This window comes from Formica exsecta, unplaced genomic scaffold, assembly GCF_003651465.1.
Source record: "Formica exsecta isolate Colony F162 unplaced genomic scaffold, ASM365146v1 scaffold181, whole genome shotgun sequence".
Taxonomy (NCBI): domain Eukaryota; kingdom Metazoa; phylum Arthropoda; class Insecta; order Hymenoptera; family Formicidae; genus Formica; species Formica exsecta.
In genome coordinates this window covers 660,052-681,024 of record NW_021849121.1, presented here as the reverse complement: position 1 = coordinate 681,024, position 20,973 = coordinate 660,052, and the positions used below count along the sequence as shown (strand labels likewise).

General features: G+C 35.4%; 1 protein-coding gene across 1 annotated transcript; it reads right to left on the bottom strand.

The window, feature by feature from the left end:
* Positions 1–438: 438 nt before the first annotated feature.
* LOC115233669 lies at positions 439–11,500 on the bottom strand. Its single transcript, XM_029804224.1, has 5 exons — positions 11,414–11,500; positions 11,223–11,282; positions 6,610–6,811; positions 5,737–5,862; positions 439–3,663 (listed from the first exon to the last, which is right to left on the bottom strand). Exons 2-5 carry the CDS (start codon positions 11,251–11,253, stop codon positions 1,662–1,664), a joined length of 2,361 nt encoding a protein of 786 aa, XP_029660084.1. The 5' UTR covers positions 11,254–11,282; positions 11,414–11,500; the 3' UTR covers positions 439–1,661.
* Positions 11,501–20,973: the final 9,473 nt, after the last annotated feature.

Sequence of the window (20,973 nt, the reverse complement as noted above, 5' to 3'; positions counted from 1 at the left end):
GTATATATATTCCGGTCTAAATTATACCCGCATATGTCCGCGATAAGGAACAGGTTAACCAAAGAGTGAAATTTTGTGCTCGCCATATCTTGGAACCGGAGGGAGGGGAGAGATAAATCGTGTTTAGACTAATATCGGACTCAGCGATGCATTTGGGGGTGGTATCGGATGAAAATATGAAACTTGCAATGATACCACGTCGCCACGTCATATTTTTCTAAGCGAATCGTTTAACGATAAATCTAGTCTTATTTATATATTCTTGTTATAAAATTGTAAACATGTTTTCTCGTTTTTACATCGGACGGATATTTACATGCATAGCAATGCCTTCCGCGTAGCAGTGTTATTACAGCGTAGTGCATACTGCAGGTACAAAAAAAGAAACGGGCAAGCTTATATATATATATTGTATATATATATATATATATATATATACAATATATATATATAAGCTTGCCCGTTTCTTTTTTTGTACCTGCAGTATGCACTACGCTGTAATAACACTGCTACGCGGAAGGCATTGCTATGCATGTAAATATCCGTCCGATGTAAAAACGAGAAAACATGTTTACAATTTTATAACAAGAATATATAAATAAGACTAGATTTATCGTTAAACGATTCGCTTAGAAAAATATGACGTGGCGACGTGGTATCATTGCAAGTTTCATATTTTCATCCGATACCACCCCCAAATGCATCGCTGAGTCCGATATTAGTCTAAACACGATTTATCTCTCCCCTCCCTCCGGTTCCAAGATATGGCGAGCACAAAATTTCACTCTTTGGTTAACCTGTTCTTTATCGCGGACATATGCGGGTATAATTTAGACCGGAATATATATACATACACACATAGTCCAGTCTCTCTCATCTTTGGCACAAAGCTGTAATCCAGTTTGCCCTATCCTCGTGACGCGCATCATGACACGATACTCTATTGTGTATCAAATCTAAATTTTAAAATTTTCATCATATACAAATAAGGTATAAACGTGCGACATCTTCGCTTTATATTACGCGCGAATATTTATTAACTTTCAAATTTTAAATATACAAGGTTTTCCAGGTCAGATCAATAAAACTTCATAACTAGTCTTATAGGAATTAGCTATAACTTTTTAACGAAGCGTTTCTGGACCTATGTTTATCGTAACTTTTTTGTTTCAAATTCAATTTTTTATAAGATCCTAAAATTTCATTGATCTGATCTAAAACACTCTGTATATTGTTGTACATATAAATAACGTACGATTGAATAGAGAGTTAACTTTCAAATTGTTTTAAATACAAATTCTAAACAGTGTTGATTATAAAGATTTTCATAGTTTTCTTCATAACTTTTATATATAACATACAATTTCTATCTTCTAGTATTTTTAAAAAGATGCAATATATATGTTACAAAGTTATCTATAGGTTCACAAATCTGAAAAAGATATTTTGAAAATAATTAATAATTTTTGTTTTCAAAAATGTAAATTTAAAGACGGTTAAGCAGAATTTGTAATTTTACAATTATAAATGTAGTTTGAAAAAATGTTTCCACAAAATAAAGAAACAGAAGGAAAACAGATTCAACAATAGAGGAGTAATATGCGTCGTACCGTATCATGACTTATGTTCATTGGTTGATAATGCGTCGCGAATATCAAGTCTCACGTGAGGGGCAAAGTCTGATGATCCTCCACGAAGCTGTTCGGCACATCCAAGAGGTTGCTGCGAGGAAGCGGGGGGGAGGGAATGACAGCGGCGTCCCCGTCGACGACGTCAAGGTCGATCGCGTCGCCATTTATTGCGGCGCCACCGCTCCCGCCGTTACCCCCGCTTAGTTCGCGCACATTACCGGGCAAATAGTCTTTCCAGCTTCTGAACAGATACCTAGTGAACTTCCTGAGCTGTCGAAATTTGCAGTACGTGGCACCCTCTGCGGACTCAAGCTGCTGCGTCTGAATGAGAAAGCCCTTTTCTTTGAAGGTCTGTTCCAGCTTCTCGCGTTGCAGGGACTTCCTGGTCTTTCTCTTTCGTCGTCCGTCGTCCTGGCCGACCGGGTTTCTCTGGCACGTTATCGGGGACTGGATTCTCTCGCCGGTGGCGCTGAGAAAGGCACCGGCGGCGGAGGTTGTCCCGGATTGGCCGGCCGGCTGCTGAAGAGCCTCTCTGGGAAAGAACTCGTAACCGCGCATGCTCTTATCGCCGGTGCCACTGTAATAGCGGAAGTTACCGCCCGAGTCCACGGAGAGACTCTTCTTCTCCTGCAGGCTAGGCTTGGCACCGCCGGTGAACTTAAACTTGCATATACTCACTTCTGTCGCCGGATTGTTGTTGTTTTCCGCCGGCATCGGTGGTATAAATATGGCGGAGCGCTTCCGCTTAGTCGGTTGACTCTGCGGCTGACTTAGAGGAGCGTTCCTCTTCGGTCTGGGTGACGGCGGTGCGGTGATCGACGTCGGTGTCGGCGTCGCCTGGGACACAGGCAGCGCCGACGCTTGAGGTATGCTCTTCGTCTCCATCATCGAATATATTGACTTGGGCACAATTTTCTGCTCCCTCGGTGCTTGATCCGTCGGCCGCAGCGAACATTTATCACCTTGGGCCACCTTCTGATAATACAGCAATTGGGACTGCAGGGCCATCGGGTGAATGAATACACCAGTGTTTGGCCAATACACAAAGCCAGAGTTGTGGCCGATCATCGGATCAATCACGTTATTATTATGATTGACGAGATTGTTGTTCGAACGATGGACCATCGACTCCGAGTAGTTGATCGGTTCCGATAAAAAAGCGCCTCCAAGACACTCCACCTCTTCACCATCGCTAGACATCTCGCTCTTCATCTGACCGGACTCGTAGACGTTTCCATGCTTCCGCAATAATCGAATCTTCAACTGATTGAGATCTCTGATGCAGAGGTTCAACGGCTCATCCTGCTCCCGCGCGCTCTCAGACAGCGCGGCAAAGCTCCGTCGGGTCTCCTGAGTCAACCGCTTCTCCAACAGACTGCTGATTTTGTTTTGCACGTCCGTCCTCTGAAAGGGCACGTGAGGCGATATGCGATCCTGAGAATCCTGTTTCTCTCGGGGCGACAGTCTTCTCTCCTCGTGACCAGGTGTACCCGGCAGTATGGTGCCATAATTTTTGTAAATCAAATGGCAGATGTCAGCCTTCTTCGGCTTCCGGCCGCGTCTAGGCTTGCTATTGTCGAGGGTGATCTCGCCCATGTAGGGAAGATCGGAATACTTCATCGGCGGCCTGCTGGATGTCTGCGAATGCGTCTGCTGAGTATGATGATTGGGATACGGCGCATTGGAGTAGGCCTGCGAGGACGCGGACGTGATAACGGATCTTCTGGTATTGGTGACTTGATTATCACGGCCAGGAGTAATCGGACATTGGGGAACCGACCCAACGTGTGGACAGAGCTCCTGCTGCATCGCTGCTATCCGCTGTAGCCAGCCGTGGGTGTCGGCGATGGGACTTGGGGTGGAGGTCGAGCTCGTCGGTGCCGGGCTAGGTGCCGCTGGTTCGATGACAATTCGCGGCGGCGACGAGTTCAGGTTTTCCTGGGCCAACGACGCCTCATAATGGTCCAGGTATTCCGGCGGCAGTGCCTGATGATGGAACTTGAGCTTCCATCGCGATTTTCTGCGACCACGACTATAACATTTAAATATATACGAGATTCTATAGTTTAATATATACTCATACGGCGTGACATAGACCGCCACGTGTATTCTTGTGTATTCAGAGTGTCTACTTAAATCCTGTAAAAAATTTTCCTGAAAATTCTCTGATCTTCTAGGTATTTTTGTTCAAAATTCCAGACAAAGAGAATATTTTAAACATTTTTTGATGAAATTTCCTAAGATAAGTTTTTTTGTTATACATATTTTCTAATCCTTTTCATCTATACGAAGGAAAAACAAAGCCACTTAAGTTTCAAGTGGTAGATTTACAAATGTATTGAAATAAAACTGAATAGCTTTTGTTAAAATAATATTTTTTTACTTACGTAACATTTGTATTTTTTATCACTAAAAAATTAAAATAAAAAATATGTATTGCATTATTAATATTTTGATTTTTAAATATTTTGTTTTTTAAGACATTGAATATATAAACAGAGATAGATATATATTTGTAATATATTTTAAACACATAATTCACAATATTGCTAATTGATGGATTGTCTATTGCTTATAGTATAAGAGCAAAATTATCACAGAAAATTTTTTTAAAAATTCCCTAAGTCAACAAAATTCCATAAGAATTCCCTGATTTTTACAGGTATAAAAGAAATCCCTGAGAATTCCAGGTTTTCCATGTTTTTCCAGGGAGTAGACACCCTGGTATTGTATTATTGTTAATTTACAAGTGACTCATAATTTCTAAATTTTTCTAGATTTTTTTTTCTAAAAACAAAAATTAAAGAGAAGAAAATATTTTTCAACGAGAAAATTATTTATTAAAGCCGAAAAAGTACTTTTAGAAGTTACTTTGAGTAATTGTCCCACGCCAAGAATAATATTATATCATAATATTATCTACACTGAAAATAAAATTTTTTTAGACCAAATAAATACATTTTGTTAATTTTGACTTTTTTTTACGTAAAAAAATATATACTTTGTTTCCAAAAATGTTTTATTACATTAAATAAATTATTTGCATGTAATAAAGATTATAATTTTTAAAATAAATTATTTAAAATTCTAAAATATATAAAAATATTATTATTTGAAGATAAAAAGTTCTTTACTAAAATAAAGAAAACGTGTGTTTTTGAAACAAGCAGCCAAAAATTAAAAAATTTTTTTAAAAGAAGTGATTTAGTGGAATAAAGATAAAAAACAATTTTTTTTATTTACAAATAAAAGCATACTTCGCTTTCATTTTATATTTTACTAATTTAAACATATTTGCTGCTTGATTAAAATAAAACTAATTCCTTTGCAATAAATAATTTCTTTTTAAATAAAAAAAAACTTTTTTCTATTTAGTAAATTTTAGTAATTTTCAATGTAGAAAGACAGAGAGAAACATATTTAAACTAGCGCTCACAGCAGTTATATCGTTTCTTCATTAACGCCGGCGACTGCATTCCGGACCACACCTTAGACGGGCGCTTTATGCAAAGAACGTATTTCGCGCTTCCTCTGCTCTAGCCGCTCTGCTCGGATCGTTTAATGAAATTCAATAATAACGATGATCTCTCTTGCCGGCGCGTCTCGTTGACGTATATCCGCGAATCCTTTTTTCCGGGCGTTCGCGCGCGCGCCTCTTTACAAGACTTGCTCGAACCAGTTTCCTGGCGCCTGTCTTTCTTGCGAACGACGCCAGCGGATGATCGTTTAAAGCACTTTCCTGGTTACAAGCAGCCGGTTCTACGTTAAAGACGTCGTTAGTGACATGGCAAGGGTAAGATACGAGATAGCCGGAGCCGATAGCCGTTGTCGCCAATCGCGCTACGTGACAATATAAGCCGTCGCGAAACACGTTTCCCAAACGCAATATGAAGTTTGCCCAAAAGGACGGAAATATTTTTGATCTGTTGCATATATATAAATGTAAATATAACATTTAATTCTATATATCGATTTTAAGATAATCGCAAGCAATTTTTATATCATTGATATCAAACTCGATTGCTCTATTACTACTCCTGTTTAATTACTGATAAAATATTGAGTGCAAAAAATAAAGTCAAGATGGATAAATATTATAAATTACCTGGATCGTCCTCGGTTGTTAGCATCTGGAACTAACGTTGGATTATCCTCCAGTCCTTGAATTTGATAATGGCCGACTTGCTTGTTGTCCACCGAACCCGCGGCGTTGATCGCATCCACTTGCGGACTATCAAAATCACAAGAGATTTTCGTTCATCGATGTGCTTAAATCATTATTTTATATTAAATTATTGTCATCAATTTTCCGCGAGAAAAAAAAACCCGAAACATTAACAAAATTATAATGTACGATTTGGAGACGGAAAAATATCTCATATATTATTCAGTATGTGAGATTTTCATCTGGAATGTTAAAACTGATCGATATATGTATGCACTGAAAAAAAATGTACTAAATACAAAAATTTTTTCTTATTTAAAAAAATTATTTATTTAAATACTTGCAAAGGAATTTATTGTTTCAATCAAGCAGCAAATATATTTGAATTAATAAAATATAAAATGAAAGTAAAGTATGCTTTCATTTACAAATAAAAAAAAATTTGTTTTTTTATCTTTATTATATTAAATTACTTCCTTAAAAAAAAAAACATTTTTTTACTTTTTGACTGCTTGTTTCAAAAACACGGATTTTCTTTATTTTAACAGATAATTTTTTATCTTCAAATATATAAATTTTTTTTTTTATGTTAAAGTTTTAAATAATGTGTTTTTTAAATTGTAATCTCTTTCTTACATGCAAATAATAATTTATTTAATATAACAAAACATTTTTGGAAACAAAGTATATATTTATTTAAGTAAAAAAATCAAAATTAACAAAATATATTTATTTGATTAAAAATAATTTTATTCTTAGTGTGCGAAGGTATGTATATGTCATGTCAGACTCGAAAGGAGATTCATAACTCACCTCAACGTACTCGCATCGCGACTTCGCTCTTCCTCCTCTTGAGGCTCCTGCTTAACGGCCATGTGGATCACGGGCGGTAACGGACAGTGTAAATGCGACGAGTGATGCAAATGATGCTGCAGACCGGCGCCGTCGGTCAGACTACTATCTATGCCAATAGACTGTGCACGCGGCACGACTTCCTCAGTCTGCATAGTGCCCCCTGAAAATTCAAATATGCGGATTTAGAGTTTATCCCATTTCGCGCATTCGAATACATTCAGTATACGTCCAGATTTTAAATGAGAAAGTACCACATGCTAATTTTCTCACGTACGACTTAACAAATAGTTTCCAAAACACACTTGCCGGTTTTAAGTATACTTTGACACTCAATTACGAAAGCTCGTCTTGAATGTCAGAATTTCTAAGACATTGTAATCGGCTTCAATTTTCGTAGGACGATAGCGTACGTTGTAAAGAGAATCTATGAAAATCGGGCACGAACTTATGCAATCATCCAATATCTAAAAAAAAAATCTTTTTCTTTTCAACGTCTCCTGCATCTCATATACATATGCAAGTATCTATATACATATTTTCAATCGCGGTTGTGGCTGAAAAATTGTATGAAACTTAAAATTAAATGTTTCGGAAATTATTCGTTATAAATTGACTTAAGAGCGACGTTTGTCAAAGCGAATGCTCGACTTCATTAATTATTAATGAAGTCGTATTCTCTTAATTTTGACAGAACGAGAAACGGGGTCGGAAGTAGCCGGCGTGTGCGAACAGCTTCCACTTTCTTATTTCGGCATGCGAGGAGAACCACGCGAAAGGTTGTGCGTAGGCCGGCGTCGAAGCCGGTGATCGTTGCCGGTGTGCGAGCGGATTGCGGAATAATTCATAACCACTGTGTATTAATGAGCGTTGGATTAATGCCGCGTGCGGCGCGGCGCGAATTGCGCGTTGCATAGATTTGACGGGCGTGAGAAATGGCATAGAGGCTAAACAAATGCTTCATGTAGAAATGGATAAACGATAATAAAACGCGCGATATAGCCGCGTCGTTGCACCATCGAGGCAGTGAATCGCGTAGGCGACCGCGTGTTGGTTCAAGGCTTCGAAATCGCACAATAGCAAAAGCAGCGAGAACGCTTACGCGAGAAAGATTCGCTATTAGAACACCACGTGAAACGGCCCGTCTCATTCGACAGACACCTGTTGCACACTTCGTTGAATAATACATCATCGAATTGACTGAAATTCGCTGTATCATCGTAATAATTTTTACGATCATATAATTGTAGTTCGCAATAATTCACATTCGTAAAACGATATCATTCGCACGGCGGATGTTTCCAAGATTCCAAGATTCTCAGACGGCTACTTATAATTGCTGCATCGTTTGATTTATATACATATAAAAAGATAATACGTATTATATACATATATAAAAATCTTAAATTAAAAAATATATTTGTTATACATTGCCGTTATTAAATAATATACATATATGTATAACAAGACATATATATAACAAGAATTTTATTTAAATTCTGTATAATATATAAAATAATATTTTTTTCTATATCAATATAATGAGAATATTCAGCAATTTTTTTAAATTCACATATGATATTTATAAATAACATTTATAATAATATTTTTTCTCTATTTCTCTTATGAAAAATAGATAGAGAGAATAAAAAGAGAAATATGATATGCTTCACATTTTAGCGTATAGTAAATATAATAAATGTCGAAAATTTTTCAGATATCTTTTTTCAAATATTACAAATACTTCAAATATTATATAACGTTAACAACACAATGTGAGAATTTGCGTAATCAAGGGTCAACGAAGCAAAGACGTCAGCAACGATGTCGGGAGACGATGCGCATAAAAGAAATAAAAAGAGAGAAAGGAGGAAACGTGGAGAAGAGACGAAGAGAAGTATTATACATACTGCGCTTCGCAGCACATCGTCGGATAAAAATATTCCGCGCATAAATAGAAACGGACACACTCCGGTATAACCCACCCAACACCCGCAAGTTCTGAGCCATACTTGGCCTTAATCGATTAGGTTTCATCGTCTCGCGATAATCTACCTTTATGTGTTACAATTTATTTCAAAGAAAGATTTCAATATACAGAGCTCTCTAAGACTATTACAAAATAAATCAGAAACATGAACTTTCCATATTCGCATAAGGGTAGATGTGTCAATTCGATTGCAAGTAGATTTCAAAATAATATTGCGGAAGTAAATTTTAGAAAGTCCTAGGTCCGTCATTTAAATATGACAAAATAAAAAAAAAAGATACTCTTTTACTCGTCCAGACTAGCGAGCAATAATTAAACACGCGATCAAATTGCGATTTGGAATCTTATATTTGTTAGAATTAAAACACACCCGCAATAAGTAATGTAAAAATTTATTAAGAAAAATATCTAGATCCGTAAATTTTGTTTTTGAAAACAAATATTTCCAAAAATTAAGCTTTGAAATTTTTGTAATTTTAAAGGGCCATAAAAAAGGTTTAAATAGAGCAAGATTATTGAAAAGCATAAAGTTTCACAAAATTTTGAAAAAAAAAATTAACATATTAAATACACAGTTTCGAACATTTTAAGATCTTCAAATAAAATTTGTACGTTTAAAATTTTGAGAGAAAAAGGAGAAAAATTTTCTAAAAATTCAAGATTCCAAATTCTAGAGATTTCATAGTGTGTTTAAGTTACAAAATTGTAAGAATATGATTTTAAAATTAATAAAATAAAAATCGCGACTCAAATCTTTAATGGTTTTTAAAAATGCAAAAAATTTTGCACATACGAGTGGCAAAAAGCAAGACCATTGGAAGATATTAATATCGGTATGTGCGGGAGGTGGCTCGTTTTCATTGAAGACCAGTTATAGAATGATGCAGGCGAACGCGTAACTACAATTTATTTTTTGGCTATTTTTAGCGGTTGGCGTACCGCCACTATTTTCGGTTCTCTCAAATTTCTCACTCCATATTTAGGATTATGGTTGACGGTATCGTGCTATACTTTTGCTTTTATGATCGCTAAAGCGCATTCGTCGTGCGCGCTTATATATATAATCATATATAAGCTTCGGATATATTATCCAGGATATTAATTAGTTTAAAACATCGGCCAGAAAGTGACATTTTTCTTTTCGAAAAAACTTGTAAAAAAATACAAGTCATTTATAAAATATGTTTCTGCATGTTTTCCCTATTTACAACTCAATATTCTTCAGTGATAAAGATATAAAAATATTTACAATGCTCTCTCAATTTTATTCTCATCTTTCCGGTAGTCAAACTGCGTCAAACTTTAGTATTCACGCAGGTAACAAGTGGACGAATTGGAGCGCATATTTGTTTCGCGGGAAAGCATGTGCTCCCGCGTTCTATTGGCAGAGACGCAACTAGGTTAAAAACGGAAAGTTAGTCGCGATACTCGAGAATGTGTCAAGGTGATGTAATGGCTGAAGAAAAAAATCTTTGGAAAACATTCTTTTTATCTGGAGAAAAATCAAGAAAGATAAAATGCCAAAATAATTTCGATCTCGTTATTTAACATGGATAAATTTGACGAGTTCAGTGATCGCTCATACGTAAACGCGTCACATAAATCGATTCGCTTATATATCACGGTGCATCGATGGACCGTGATCCACTGGCCTGATTATGATTCGCCGCTATAGATCCGCAATTACGTATAAACATCCGAGTGCGAATCGCGCGGCGACTGGTGGTGGTGTCCCACGTGGACAGCAGGTGATCTATCGTCAAACTATTCGTGAAAGCTTTTTGATCGGAAAAAAGACAATATGAAAAAATAGTAAACATTATATATAAAAAAATCTTAAATATTAAACCCAAAAATATATTTGTCATATATCATTTGTTATACATTATCATTATTAAATAATGCATATATATGTATACCAAGAATTTTATTTAAATTCCATATATAATTTTTATATAACATATAAAAATTATTTTTGTATAACATTTTTTATATATCAATATAATGAGAATATTCAGCATTTTTTTTTAATTTGCATATGATATTTATAATAACACTTACCATAATATTTTCTCTCTATTTCTCGTAAGAAAAATAGAAAAAGAGAGAAATATGATATGCTTCACATTTTAGCGTATAGTACTATAATAAATGCCGAAGATTTTTCGGATATTCTTTTTTCAAATATTACAAATGCTTCGAATATTATATAACGTTAATAATACATGTGAAAATTCGTAATCAAGGATCAACGAAGCAAAGACATCAGCAACAATATCGGGAGACGGTGCGCATGAAAGAAATAAAAACAGAGAAAGAAAGAAACGCAAAGAAGACGAAAATTTTACTTCTCGTCACTCGTGCATTTCACTTTTCGCGATCATACGAAACGATCAAAGATTTTTTCCGACACTATCTCACGAGCAAGGGCAAAGACGATTTTTTTCGAGATTGTCTCGCCTCTGGAAGCTTCACTACGTGATTTAAAAAAAAAAACGCTATAAAAAACACAACACAAGAAAGACTCATGATTGTACCTAAGGCACATATGTACGATATTGTTATTGTAAATGCCGTCGATTACCTGTGACGGGAAAGTTGCTTTCCGGCAACATGAACGTATCGTTCTCGGCGAGTCTTCTTCCTGAGAAAAGCACGCGTTCGTCGAGCGTCCTCTACTTGGCTGCGATGATTTTCGCGCACGATCGATTCACCACCGAACCGGATGATACGACAATCATCGTCGTGCACAATCACAAAACCTCGATTAATTACCTTCGCTCAATCGAATCGTTCGATGCTTCGCGATCGCCCACGCGATCGATTCTTCTCGCGTGGCCTCTTGGCAGCCGTATCGAGGGATACTTCAAATGGAATCGAAGATAGGAGGAGGAGGAGGACGAGAAACGCGCCGAGCACGTGGATGAAATTCCTTCGGGATGAAAAGAGGAACTTGAGGGTACTTTGCGAGAGGAAAATGAGAAGGTGGCGAGTAAACGAAGAGAAAAAGAAAGAGAGAGAGGAAAAAAATGGGACCGATAGTACGAAGTGAAGCGTTTTGAGGCACTTTTGGCACTGTTACGAGAGTGAAGTGGACAAGAGCGACAACTCCACCGAGAGCGACGTCTACACCTCCGCCGAGGGAAACGGGGAGGAAACGTCGACGACGACGAAGAAGACGACAACGACCAGCCCTCCACAAGAGGAGCAAGCGGAGGCGCGGGCGTGTATATTCTCGATTTGGGCGGATGGAAATCTGAGATTGCTCCATATTGGGCTGTGCGTCGCGGCTACGGAGGTGCTCTGTAATAGCAGAGCTCGACTTCTTCCCTCTCTTTTTCGCCCTCTCTATCTTTCTTCTTCTCTCTCTTCCTCCTTCTCTTCTTCTATATACGACTTCTTCTTCCTCTCCCTCTTTCGTATTTCTTCGCGCGTCCCGTTTTCGCTTCGACGAGCGCGCATATGTTTGTACGTGCATACATATACATGTCTCTATCTTGTTCACTCCATTTTCTCTCTTTCTCTCTCTTTCTTTTCCCTCTCTCGATCTACCACATCTGTATATGATGCGACCAACGAGGGTATATTTAACCCCGCGAACCACCAACGAGGAATCGAGCCGCGCGCGCAAGCCACTTCTCGTACTCGGTCTTCCTCTTCTTCTTCTCCGGCGCGTTCGTTACATATCTCGCGACTACCTACTTGCAAAACGAGTTAAACCTCTCTCTCTCTCTCTCTCACTGTTTCATAGATTTATTTTTCCGTTTGATTAATGGATTTGAGAAATTATGATAGTACAAAGGAGAAGGCAATCTCCAACGAATTGTTCAATCCAATTAAAAGCTTTTTATTCGGGACGTTTCAGGTGACGGACCTTTTCAGAGCTCGAATAAATTAAATTTCACTTAAAGTTACATTTATGACTACGTTTCACGTAACCATAAATGGCGGCGGACTTATCAAGCATTATAAGACAAGTGACGCTGAGCCTGAATCTAAGATCCACGCTATATTCTTACTCCCATAAAATACTTAATGCATCTAAGATATGTATAAAATTTATCTGAAAATACGCTGTAATCGAGTAACAGAACATTCCTCGGAATACCCTGTCCTGCTGATTCCTAAAAAAAAAAAAATTGAAATAAACGACTCCATTAACGGACGCCAATCCGAAAGAAATCGTTCCAAGGGACTTTGCGATATCAATCGACTACATCGAATCCCATATACGTGTGCGTGCATCCTGGATAACAGAGCCGTCTCAGGCAGAGTCGAGTACATCGACGAGTATACCAACATCCACACGTAACCGGACGCACACCAGCAGACCGCAATAAGTGCGCTAACGAAGAGACAGCGTAATCCGGCATAACGCGCTATCTCTGGAGTTAATGAGCCTTGAAGGCTCCTCCGTCGGAGAAGGAGACTTCAGGTTTCCCACAGCGGCGCACCGGATGACGTGCAATGCCAGAGCCGAGACCATCTCTGCGTATACAATTGGAAAATTTATGTTTTCTTGTTAGAATGTAGTATACTAAAAATTCCATATGTTTTTAGTAGTAAAATTATAAATATCCTATAAAATAAGGAATTCTCATTGAAGGAAAATCGATACTAAATTAGCCAAAGAATCTGTAACAAAAGAGAGAAAAAAATATCCAGTACTTTAGAACATAGTTGGAAAATTTGTTTTCTTGTTAAGAAAAAAAAATGTGCCGGTTAAAATTTTGGTTAAATATTTAACACATTCATGTGTTAATTTACCGTATTGCTGTTGCGTTAATTGAACTCAAATGTTAAATTATTAATAAATTAAGAAAATTGATAAGGCTCTAAAGTGAAATTCACAACTTGGAAATTAAATTATCAAAACAACTAAGAATAAGAAAAAGTACAAAACTAACACAATATTTTTGCATATGTTTTTAATTTTATACAATAGATATGTTTCGTATTTTAAGTTACAGGATTTATCTGTTAAAATTTACAGAAAAAAATGATGATTTTATTCTACAATAGGAGTGAAAGTGTCTAGGAGATACAGTCTACAGACTGTCGATAACATTTTTTCCAAGTTAATTTTATCATTAAAAATATGTTGATTTTACAAAATTTATTTGAAATTACTAAAGTTTGCATTCATTTTGTGTTGATATATTAACATTTTTTAGTGTTAGCATTTATATCCATATTATATTAAATTAAGACAAAAATTTATGTGGGCTGTTTGAGACATACAATTTATGTTAAATTTATGTTAAGACAAATTTTCCAGCTGAGTACTGTACACAATTTATCTTGTGCGGAAAGTAGCAAGTGTACATTTTGCTCGGATCATTTTGCTACATATGTAAATATATATACGCGTACATTTCCATTTAACGCGACTAGAAAAAAATATGGATCGCAATCTAACGGAGACTGACGGTGCGCAGCAAACTGGAAAGGTACGGTTTGAATTAAAGAGATTGTTGAAAAAATCGTGTAAAAAGTTGATACGGAGCTATTTGATACTTTCTCGAAACCATTTACGCTTTTCTATCCTCTTATCGTTTACATCTTTTCATAAATATCTTCCAAAATTATAATTATTCCGCAAAATAAATGCATACACTCAAAAAAATGTCTTGCTGATATAGGTAGATTTCTAGGTGTCACAACAAAACTTTATCGCTATTTTTTGTATCTGTTAGAATATTGTCTGTTACATATAGAATTTATAGCAGCAATATTCTAATAATATCTTCTAGAAAATTTAGGTCCCATTGCCAAATGTTAATCACTGCATTGGATAAATATGAGTTTCGATACTACAGCTAGAACAATCTTTGTGAGAAATATAACTGCCAATTATAACTGCAGCATCGAAAAATTGAGAAAAATTGTTTAAAAGAGCTAGATAGATTGAGCGCGTTATACAAATATGTTAGACGTGAGGATTATATATTCATTTGTTTCTTGCCGCTAATTTTTTCTGTCTACCACAGCCAAACTTTATAACAAGTATGATTGGCCTTAACATGGATAGGCGCCACAGAAAAACATTCTTTCTAAATTTCACAAACAGTTCAGATATAAATTCTGTCTCTGTCACTTAGATTGATTAAATGCGAAACATATGCGATATCACAGTATTTGCTAATCATTTATGTACCTCAGTTAATTTTGCGCACCAAGAAAATTTTTGCTGTAGTTGCAATACCACTTTTTTGAGTGTAGAGAGAATATCTCACTTTTCCCATATTAAAGTTAAAAGTTAAATGATACATTGCTTGATTAATCTGGAATAGAAGAGAGAAGAATTTTAAATGCGAGAGAGAGAGAGAGAGAGAGAGAGAGAGAGCTTCGAATAACAATATTTTTTTATATGCCTTTTTTTTAATAAAAAGAAACTGCCGGGAAAGCTATATATCATAGATGAAAAATAATACGCTGTTTTCGTAGTGTATAACTTTTATTCGAAAAATGACAGTTCCGCGCAGTAGAAGGAAAAATATTATTCCAAGAACTGTCTTTCAATGATTTTCTTAGAGTTAACACTAATTAGAATACCTTCCTCTTCCCATTGTTCCATTTGTTTAACGAATAGAGTCTCAGGAGATTATTATTTATTTGCAATGTTATATTGTTCCGAGAATCGAATACGCTATTGAAAATGTCACATATTACCATGATGTAAAAACGACACGGTGTCAGCGAGCACACGCGGTCCTATATCGCCGGGGATATAAAACGCCATTCTATGAACGTGCGGGATTAAATCGCGGAGCTGGCGGAACGCGGAGTTGAAAGTAGTTGTTGACATATCGTTGCCAGGTATTGGAACACGTCGAGCAGGTAGGCGGGTTGGTTTAACCTATACGGGATATAATATGCGCCTCCGCAAGAGGCGGACGCGCCAGAGACGGCAGTCGTGTAAAATATCAACGCATCATCTACTCTACCGCAAAATAGAATACAACCGTGGCACAATGGGCGATATCTTTATCATCGGTTCCGACTGGCCGACTATTTGTTACTTAGAACTTAACATTTGTATATACCGCGTTTCAATGATCAACAATGCAAATGTCAGTCACAGTGCATCTTGCGTAAGACGCGACCTAAATACGATTCAGATACATATTCTCACAGTTTGAAAATTTGGCTGAAATTTAACATATATCGCATGTCTCAAACGGTCCACATAAATTTTTGTGTTAATTTACCATTATATGGATACAGTGTGTCTATCCAAAATTTATAAAAAAATTTCCTGAGAATTCCCTGATTTTTCAGGTAATTTGTTCAATATTCAAGATAAAATTATAGAATTTTTTTAGATGGAACTTTGTAAAATAAGTTTTTTTTGTGTTTTTTTCTAATTCTTTTCATTCATACAAAGGAAAAATAAACCACTTAAATTCTAAATATTAAATTTAAAAATATACTGAAAAGAACTGAATGATTTTTGTAAGATAAGCATTTTTCATTTGCCAATCAGATTGCCGATGCTTGCAATATAAATATAAGAACAAACTCATCAAAGAGAGAATTTTTGAAAAAATTCCCTGAATTTAAATGAAATTCCATGAGAATTCCCTGATTTTTCAAGGTAAAAACGAAATTCCTGAGAATTCCAGATTTTCTAGGTTTTCCCAGGGAGTAAATACCCTGTGGATATGTTAAATCGTAACACTAATACTATGTCAATATTTCAACACAAAATGAATATAAATTTCAGTAATTTGAAATAAATTTGGTGTAAAATCAACATATTTTTAATGATAAAATTAACTTACAATTAGAAAAAATGTTATCGATATTCTGTAGTCACTCTCACTATTATAGAATAAAATCAACATTTTTCTCTGTAAATTTTAATAGGTAAATTCTGTCACTTATAATACGGAACATACCCATTGTGCAAAATTAAAAATATGTGCACATTGTATTATTTTTACACTTTTTTCAATTGTTTTAATAATTTAATCTCAAAATTATAAATTTCACTTTAGAGTCTTATCAATTTTCTTAATTTGTTAATAATTTAACATTTGAGTTCGATTAATGCAACAGCGATATGTTAAATTAACACGGTGTTAAATATTTAAGACCAAAATTTTTACTGGCATATTTTTTAACAAAAAAAAAATTTTTTCAACTGTGCAGGCGTATTCCTGAGCGTTCCACTGTGCGAGCGGAAGTATGCTTCAACGACGCTGACGAAACTGCGTGTGTGGGTGACAATTTTGGCGTTGACGATTGTAGTATAGATAGTTTCCATAGACATCGGTATCGGGGGCAAGCGCTTCACCGATTCTCGATAGACCGTGACGAATTCGAAAGACATTCTCGTCAGACATCGGTGCAAGTGAAGACTGGAGAAAACGCGTTTATGTATCTCGAGGATAAATAATGAAAGGAGTTTAGTCCTTGATCGTATGCGAAAATCTAAGTCCTACTCGTTGAATATTATTACAATGGTAAGATCAACAACGTACACAATCTAGAACGAATTTATTATCAGCGCTTTAACAAGTTTGAGGAAAGAAGTGTTATTGAAGCAAGTCGCAATTTGATCAAACACTCACGCGAAGCATGAATGTCCAACGATAATGACTTTCCCAATTTATCCCGAACTTGATGCGCGCGCACGAGTTCGAAATTAATCTTTGAGTAATCACCGTCGTTAACATCACTGCTTTTATAGGGTCGTTAATCACTGTCGTTGCCCGTAGTAGGCGATAAATAATTACAAAATATGCAGCTCGCTCTCCCGAGGATAATATGCGAGAGCCCTGACATATGTGAGAGCCCTCGACGAAGCGTACGCGTTGCTTGCTTTCGAAATGTGACGCGAAGTAAATGTGTGATTCAGCTAAAAACTTAGAACTTAATGCAGTCTTCGTGGTATCTGAAGAAGAGAAAAGATTTCTCGAGGCGATGAGATGGGCCACCATATAGCTAAGTCCAATTGGATCGCCCACGCGGTAAAAATTTGAAAGGAATATATAAGGCTACCCACTAATACTGTTAAATTGCCCGGTGCGCCTTTTCCCCTTACAAATTATTCAATTATACATATCTCTTAATTCGACAATGACGCAACTCATAAGCACCTCCGTAGGCGTTTTTCATCGAGAAAGGCAGAGCGCGCGTTAAGCCCATTTCCGAACATCTTTTGCTCATTAACTGCCTCTTATATTGATTAAGAATAAATGTAAAGACGTGAGAAAATTGTGTGTGAGAATTAGTTATTATATAAAGAATTTGTTACAAAGTTTAAAATATATCTGTAGAATGACAAATGGCAGTATTGAAAAATATGGCATTGACATGGAAACATTGCCTTAATGATTTAATAATTGCTATTATTAGATTGCATAATGTGTATATATATATACCTATATTTTCCAAGAAAGATTATGTTTTTCATTTTTTATAATCAACAACAAAATAAAACAATGTTCAACATATCAACTATCATATCTCTATATTTAGTTGTATTGTAATCCTTATAAAATTGCTTTAGAAACACACACTTTACTTAATAATCTACAATTTTCATTTTTTTATATTAATTTCTTACAATATTTTTATCTATATTTTTAACTATATAAAATATAGAGCAGTATGATATAAATTGTTAGGTCTGTATTAATTGTAATAACAAATTTGTTAATTTTTCAATGTAAAATTTTCAAAATTGTAAAGAATCCATAATGTAAAATAAATTTTAATTGCGCATTCCAAATACATTATTGTATCTATATAAAAATAAAAATTATAAACCGATTCTACATTTATTATATGTAAAATATTATATTTTATATTTAAAATTATATAAATTTTTTAAAAAAAAAACATTAATTGTAACATTATATAATATAACATTATATATTAATTGTACATATATAAAAAAAATTAGAATTTTGCACATTGCTTCTTCATAGAGGAATTTTATTTCGCTCATAAAGCTTAAGCTCCTTAAAGCAAGCGAGTTTCTCAATTTTGGCTTCCTCATAGAGGAAGCAAATTCAATACTAACTATCCTTTAATAATACTCTATTTATATAAAAAGATTTACTGCTACTAAAAGATTAACTCGATAAAATTTGCAAAAGTTAAGACGTGTATAGACATTTCTCAAAAAATTCAAAATTTATAAAAAATGAAGTCTTTCACCGTTCCTCACTAAATTAAATATCAAACATCCTTTAATAACACTCTATTCATGTAAAAAAATTTAACTCGATATCTTAAATTTTCCGAAAGTTAGAGCTTGTACAGGCATTTCTCAAAAAATTCAAAATTTTATAAAAAATGAACCCTTTCACCAATAATCACCAAATTCAGTACTAACCATCCTTTAATAATACTCTAGCCATGTAAAAAAAATTAACCTGATATCTCAAAATTTGCGGAAGTTAGAGGTTGTACAATATATTACGCACACACATACACACATACATACATACATACAGACTTTTTTTAAGAATATGATTTTTTGACGTTTTAGAACATTCTAAACACATTGGCATAAAAAACATGAAAAAAAATTTGTCACAAAAACAAAGCTTCCTCTATGAGGAAGCAAAAACATTATTTACTAATAAATTTTAGAATTATATATATAAATTTTATTCATAAAATTTTGATTTAAAACTTTTAGTTACAAAAATATGCAATATTGGATATACATATTAATTTGAAAAGATAAACTGTCGTTGATATTTTCGCTAAATCGTCTCTGAATTGAATGAATAAAAGCTGACTAAAAGAACAAGGGGAACATCTAGAATGGTTCTGGGACATCTTGTATAAATTTAAATTTTCTATGAAGTCCACAGCAATTGCGTTTCGTAACGTCACTTGTATGCAATAAGCGCGATCACAAATGAGCAAAAGAAATTCAGCGAGTCAAAGATGCTATGCAACTGCATGCATTTATAATGGAGAACGTGGCGTCTTTCGCGCAATATACCTACATTTTTAATTTTCCAGATCTTAAGAACGAGCAAAAAAAAAAGAAAAACTGTTAATGGAAAGCGAATGGGCGCTGGTAACGATCTCGTCTGAAGAGATAGCCGCAAGAAATGATTCGATAAACACCAGTCGCTCGTCAATCGCGAAATTTGATTGGTCGATCAATGATCGACCAGTTGTAAAACTTATGCGAAAAGGATTGGCGCACTTTGGAGAACGAATGGAGAACGTTCGCCCGCTATTCTGTACCCTTTCTACTATTGCCATCGCTACAGCATCCGTCGATTGGCAGTGCACATTACCATTAATTGTAAAATGTGGACATTCTTCTATCTTATTACGCAATCATGTTACCTAGCTAGATAATTCAATTCGTAGCTGAAGAATGTTTGACAGAAGAAATGTCCCATTTCATGCGCCATATAAGTTAAGTGTAAGGATTCACTTTCAAAAAATTTTAATTAATCAATATATTTAGATTCAAATGCTCTTTTATCAATAAGTATCGCAAAATATGAATAAAAATTATTATAAATGTCATATAAAAATATCAGGATGCTAGAAATAATATAAATTTTATTATATAGAAATATATAATATCTTAAATCTGCATAAAATTAATATTTATAATTAAATATGTATTTCCACGTACATTATATATTAAAATACGTTTTTATATAATATATAATACTATAGTTTCTCTTTCATTTAATTATGTGCCTTTACGATTTAATCGCTCGCGTGATTGCACTCGCGAGAAATGTATCGTGATCGCGATTGGCAGTCGTACCGATGTGAAAATTCTCCCACTCGATTGAGAGAGAGAGACGAAGCTCTCCTCCCCTTCATTTTCTTGCGTGCTCGACGATTCCCCTTCTTCCTCACACGGATCTGCACCGATTGCTCGAGATCGACCACAAAACCCTCCTCCAATTGCCATATTCGTTAATTCGAGAAAATATGGCTGTCTCTGAATCGTTAGCCGATTCGATTATGGCTACCGCAACGACTGACAAACGACGGCGATCTCGATCGATCATCTTATCGATGTTTAATTAATTCTCTCAGATGGTCGAAGGATCTCTCGACGAAGCATGCGTTCGATAAAAGTATCGTTCCTTGTCCATCATTGCTAGAATCATTAGCCGATTATTACTATTACAATAGCTGCATATCGTATCGACCAACTGACGCGTAACAAATTACAGGCAAGCGCCCGCGCTAGATTTTATATTTAGGATGGTACCATAGGATGTAACTCTAGAACTACTGAATTAGGCTAGAACGAAAATATCTTGCACCCACGTCGATGACGCTCTCTCTCTGTCTTTCCCTCTCTCTCTCTCTCTCTCTCTCCCTCCCCC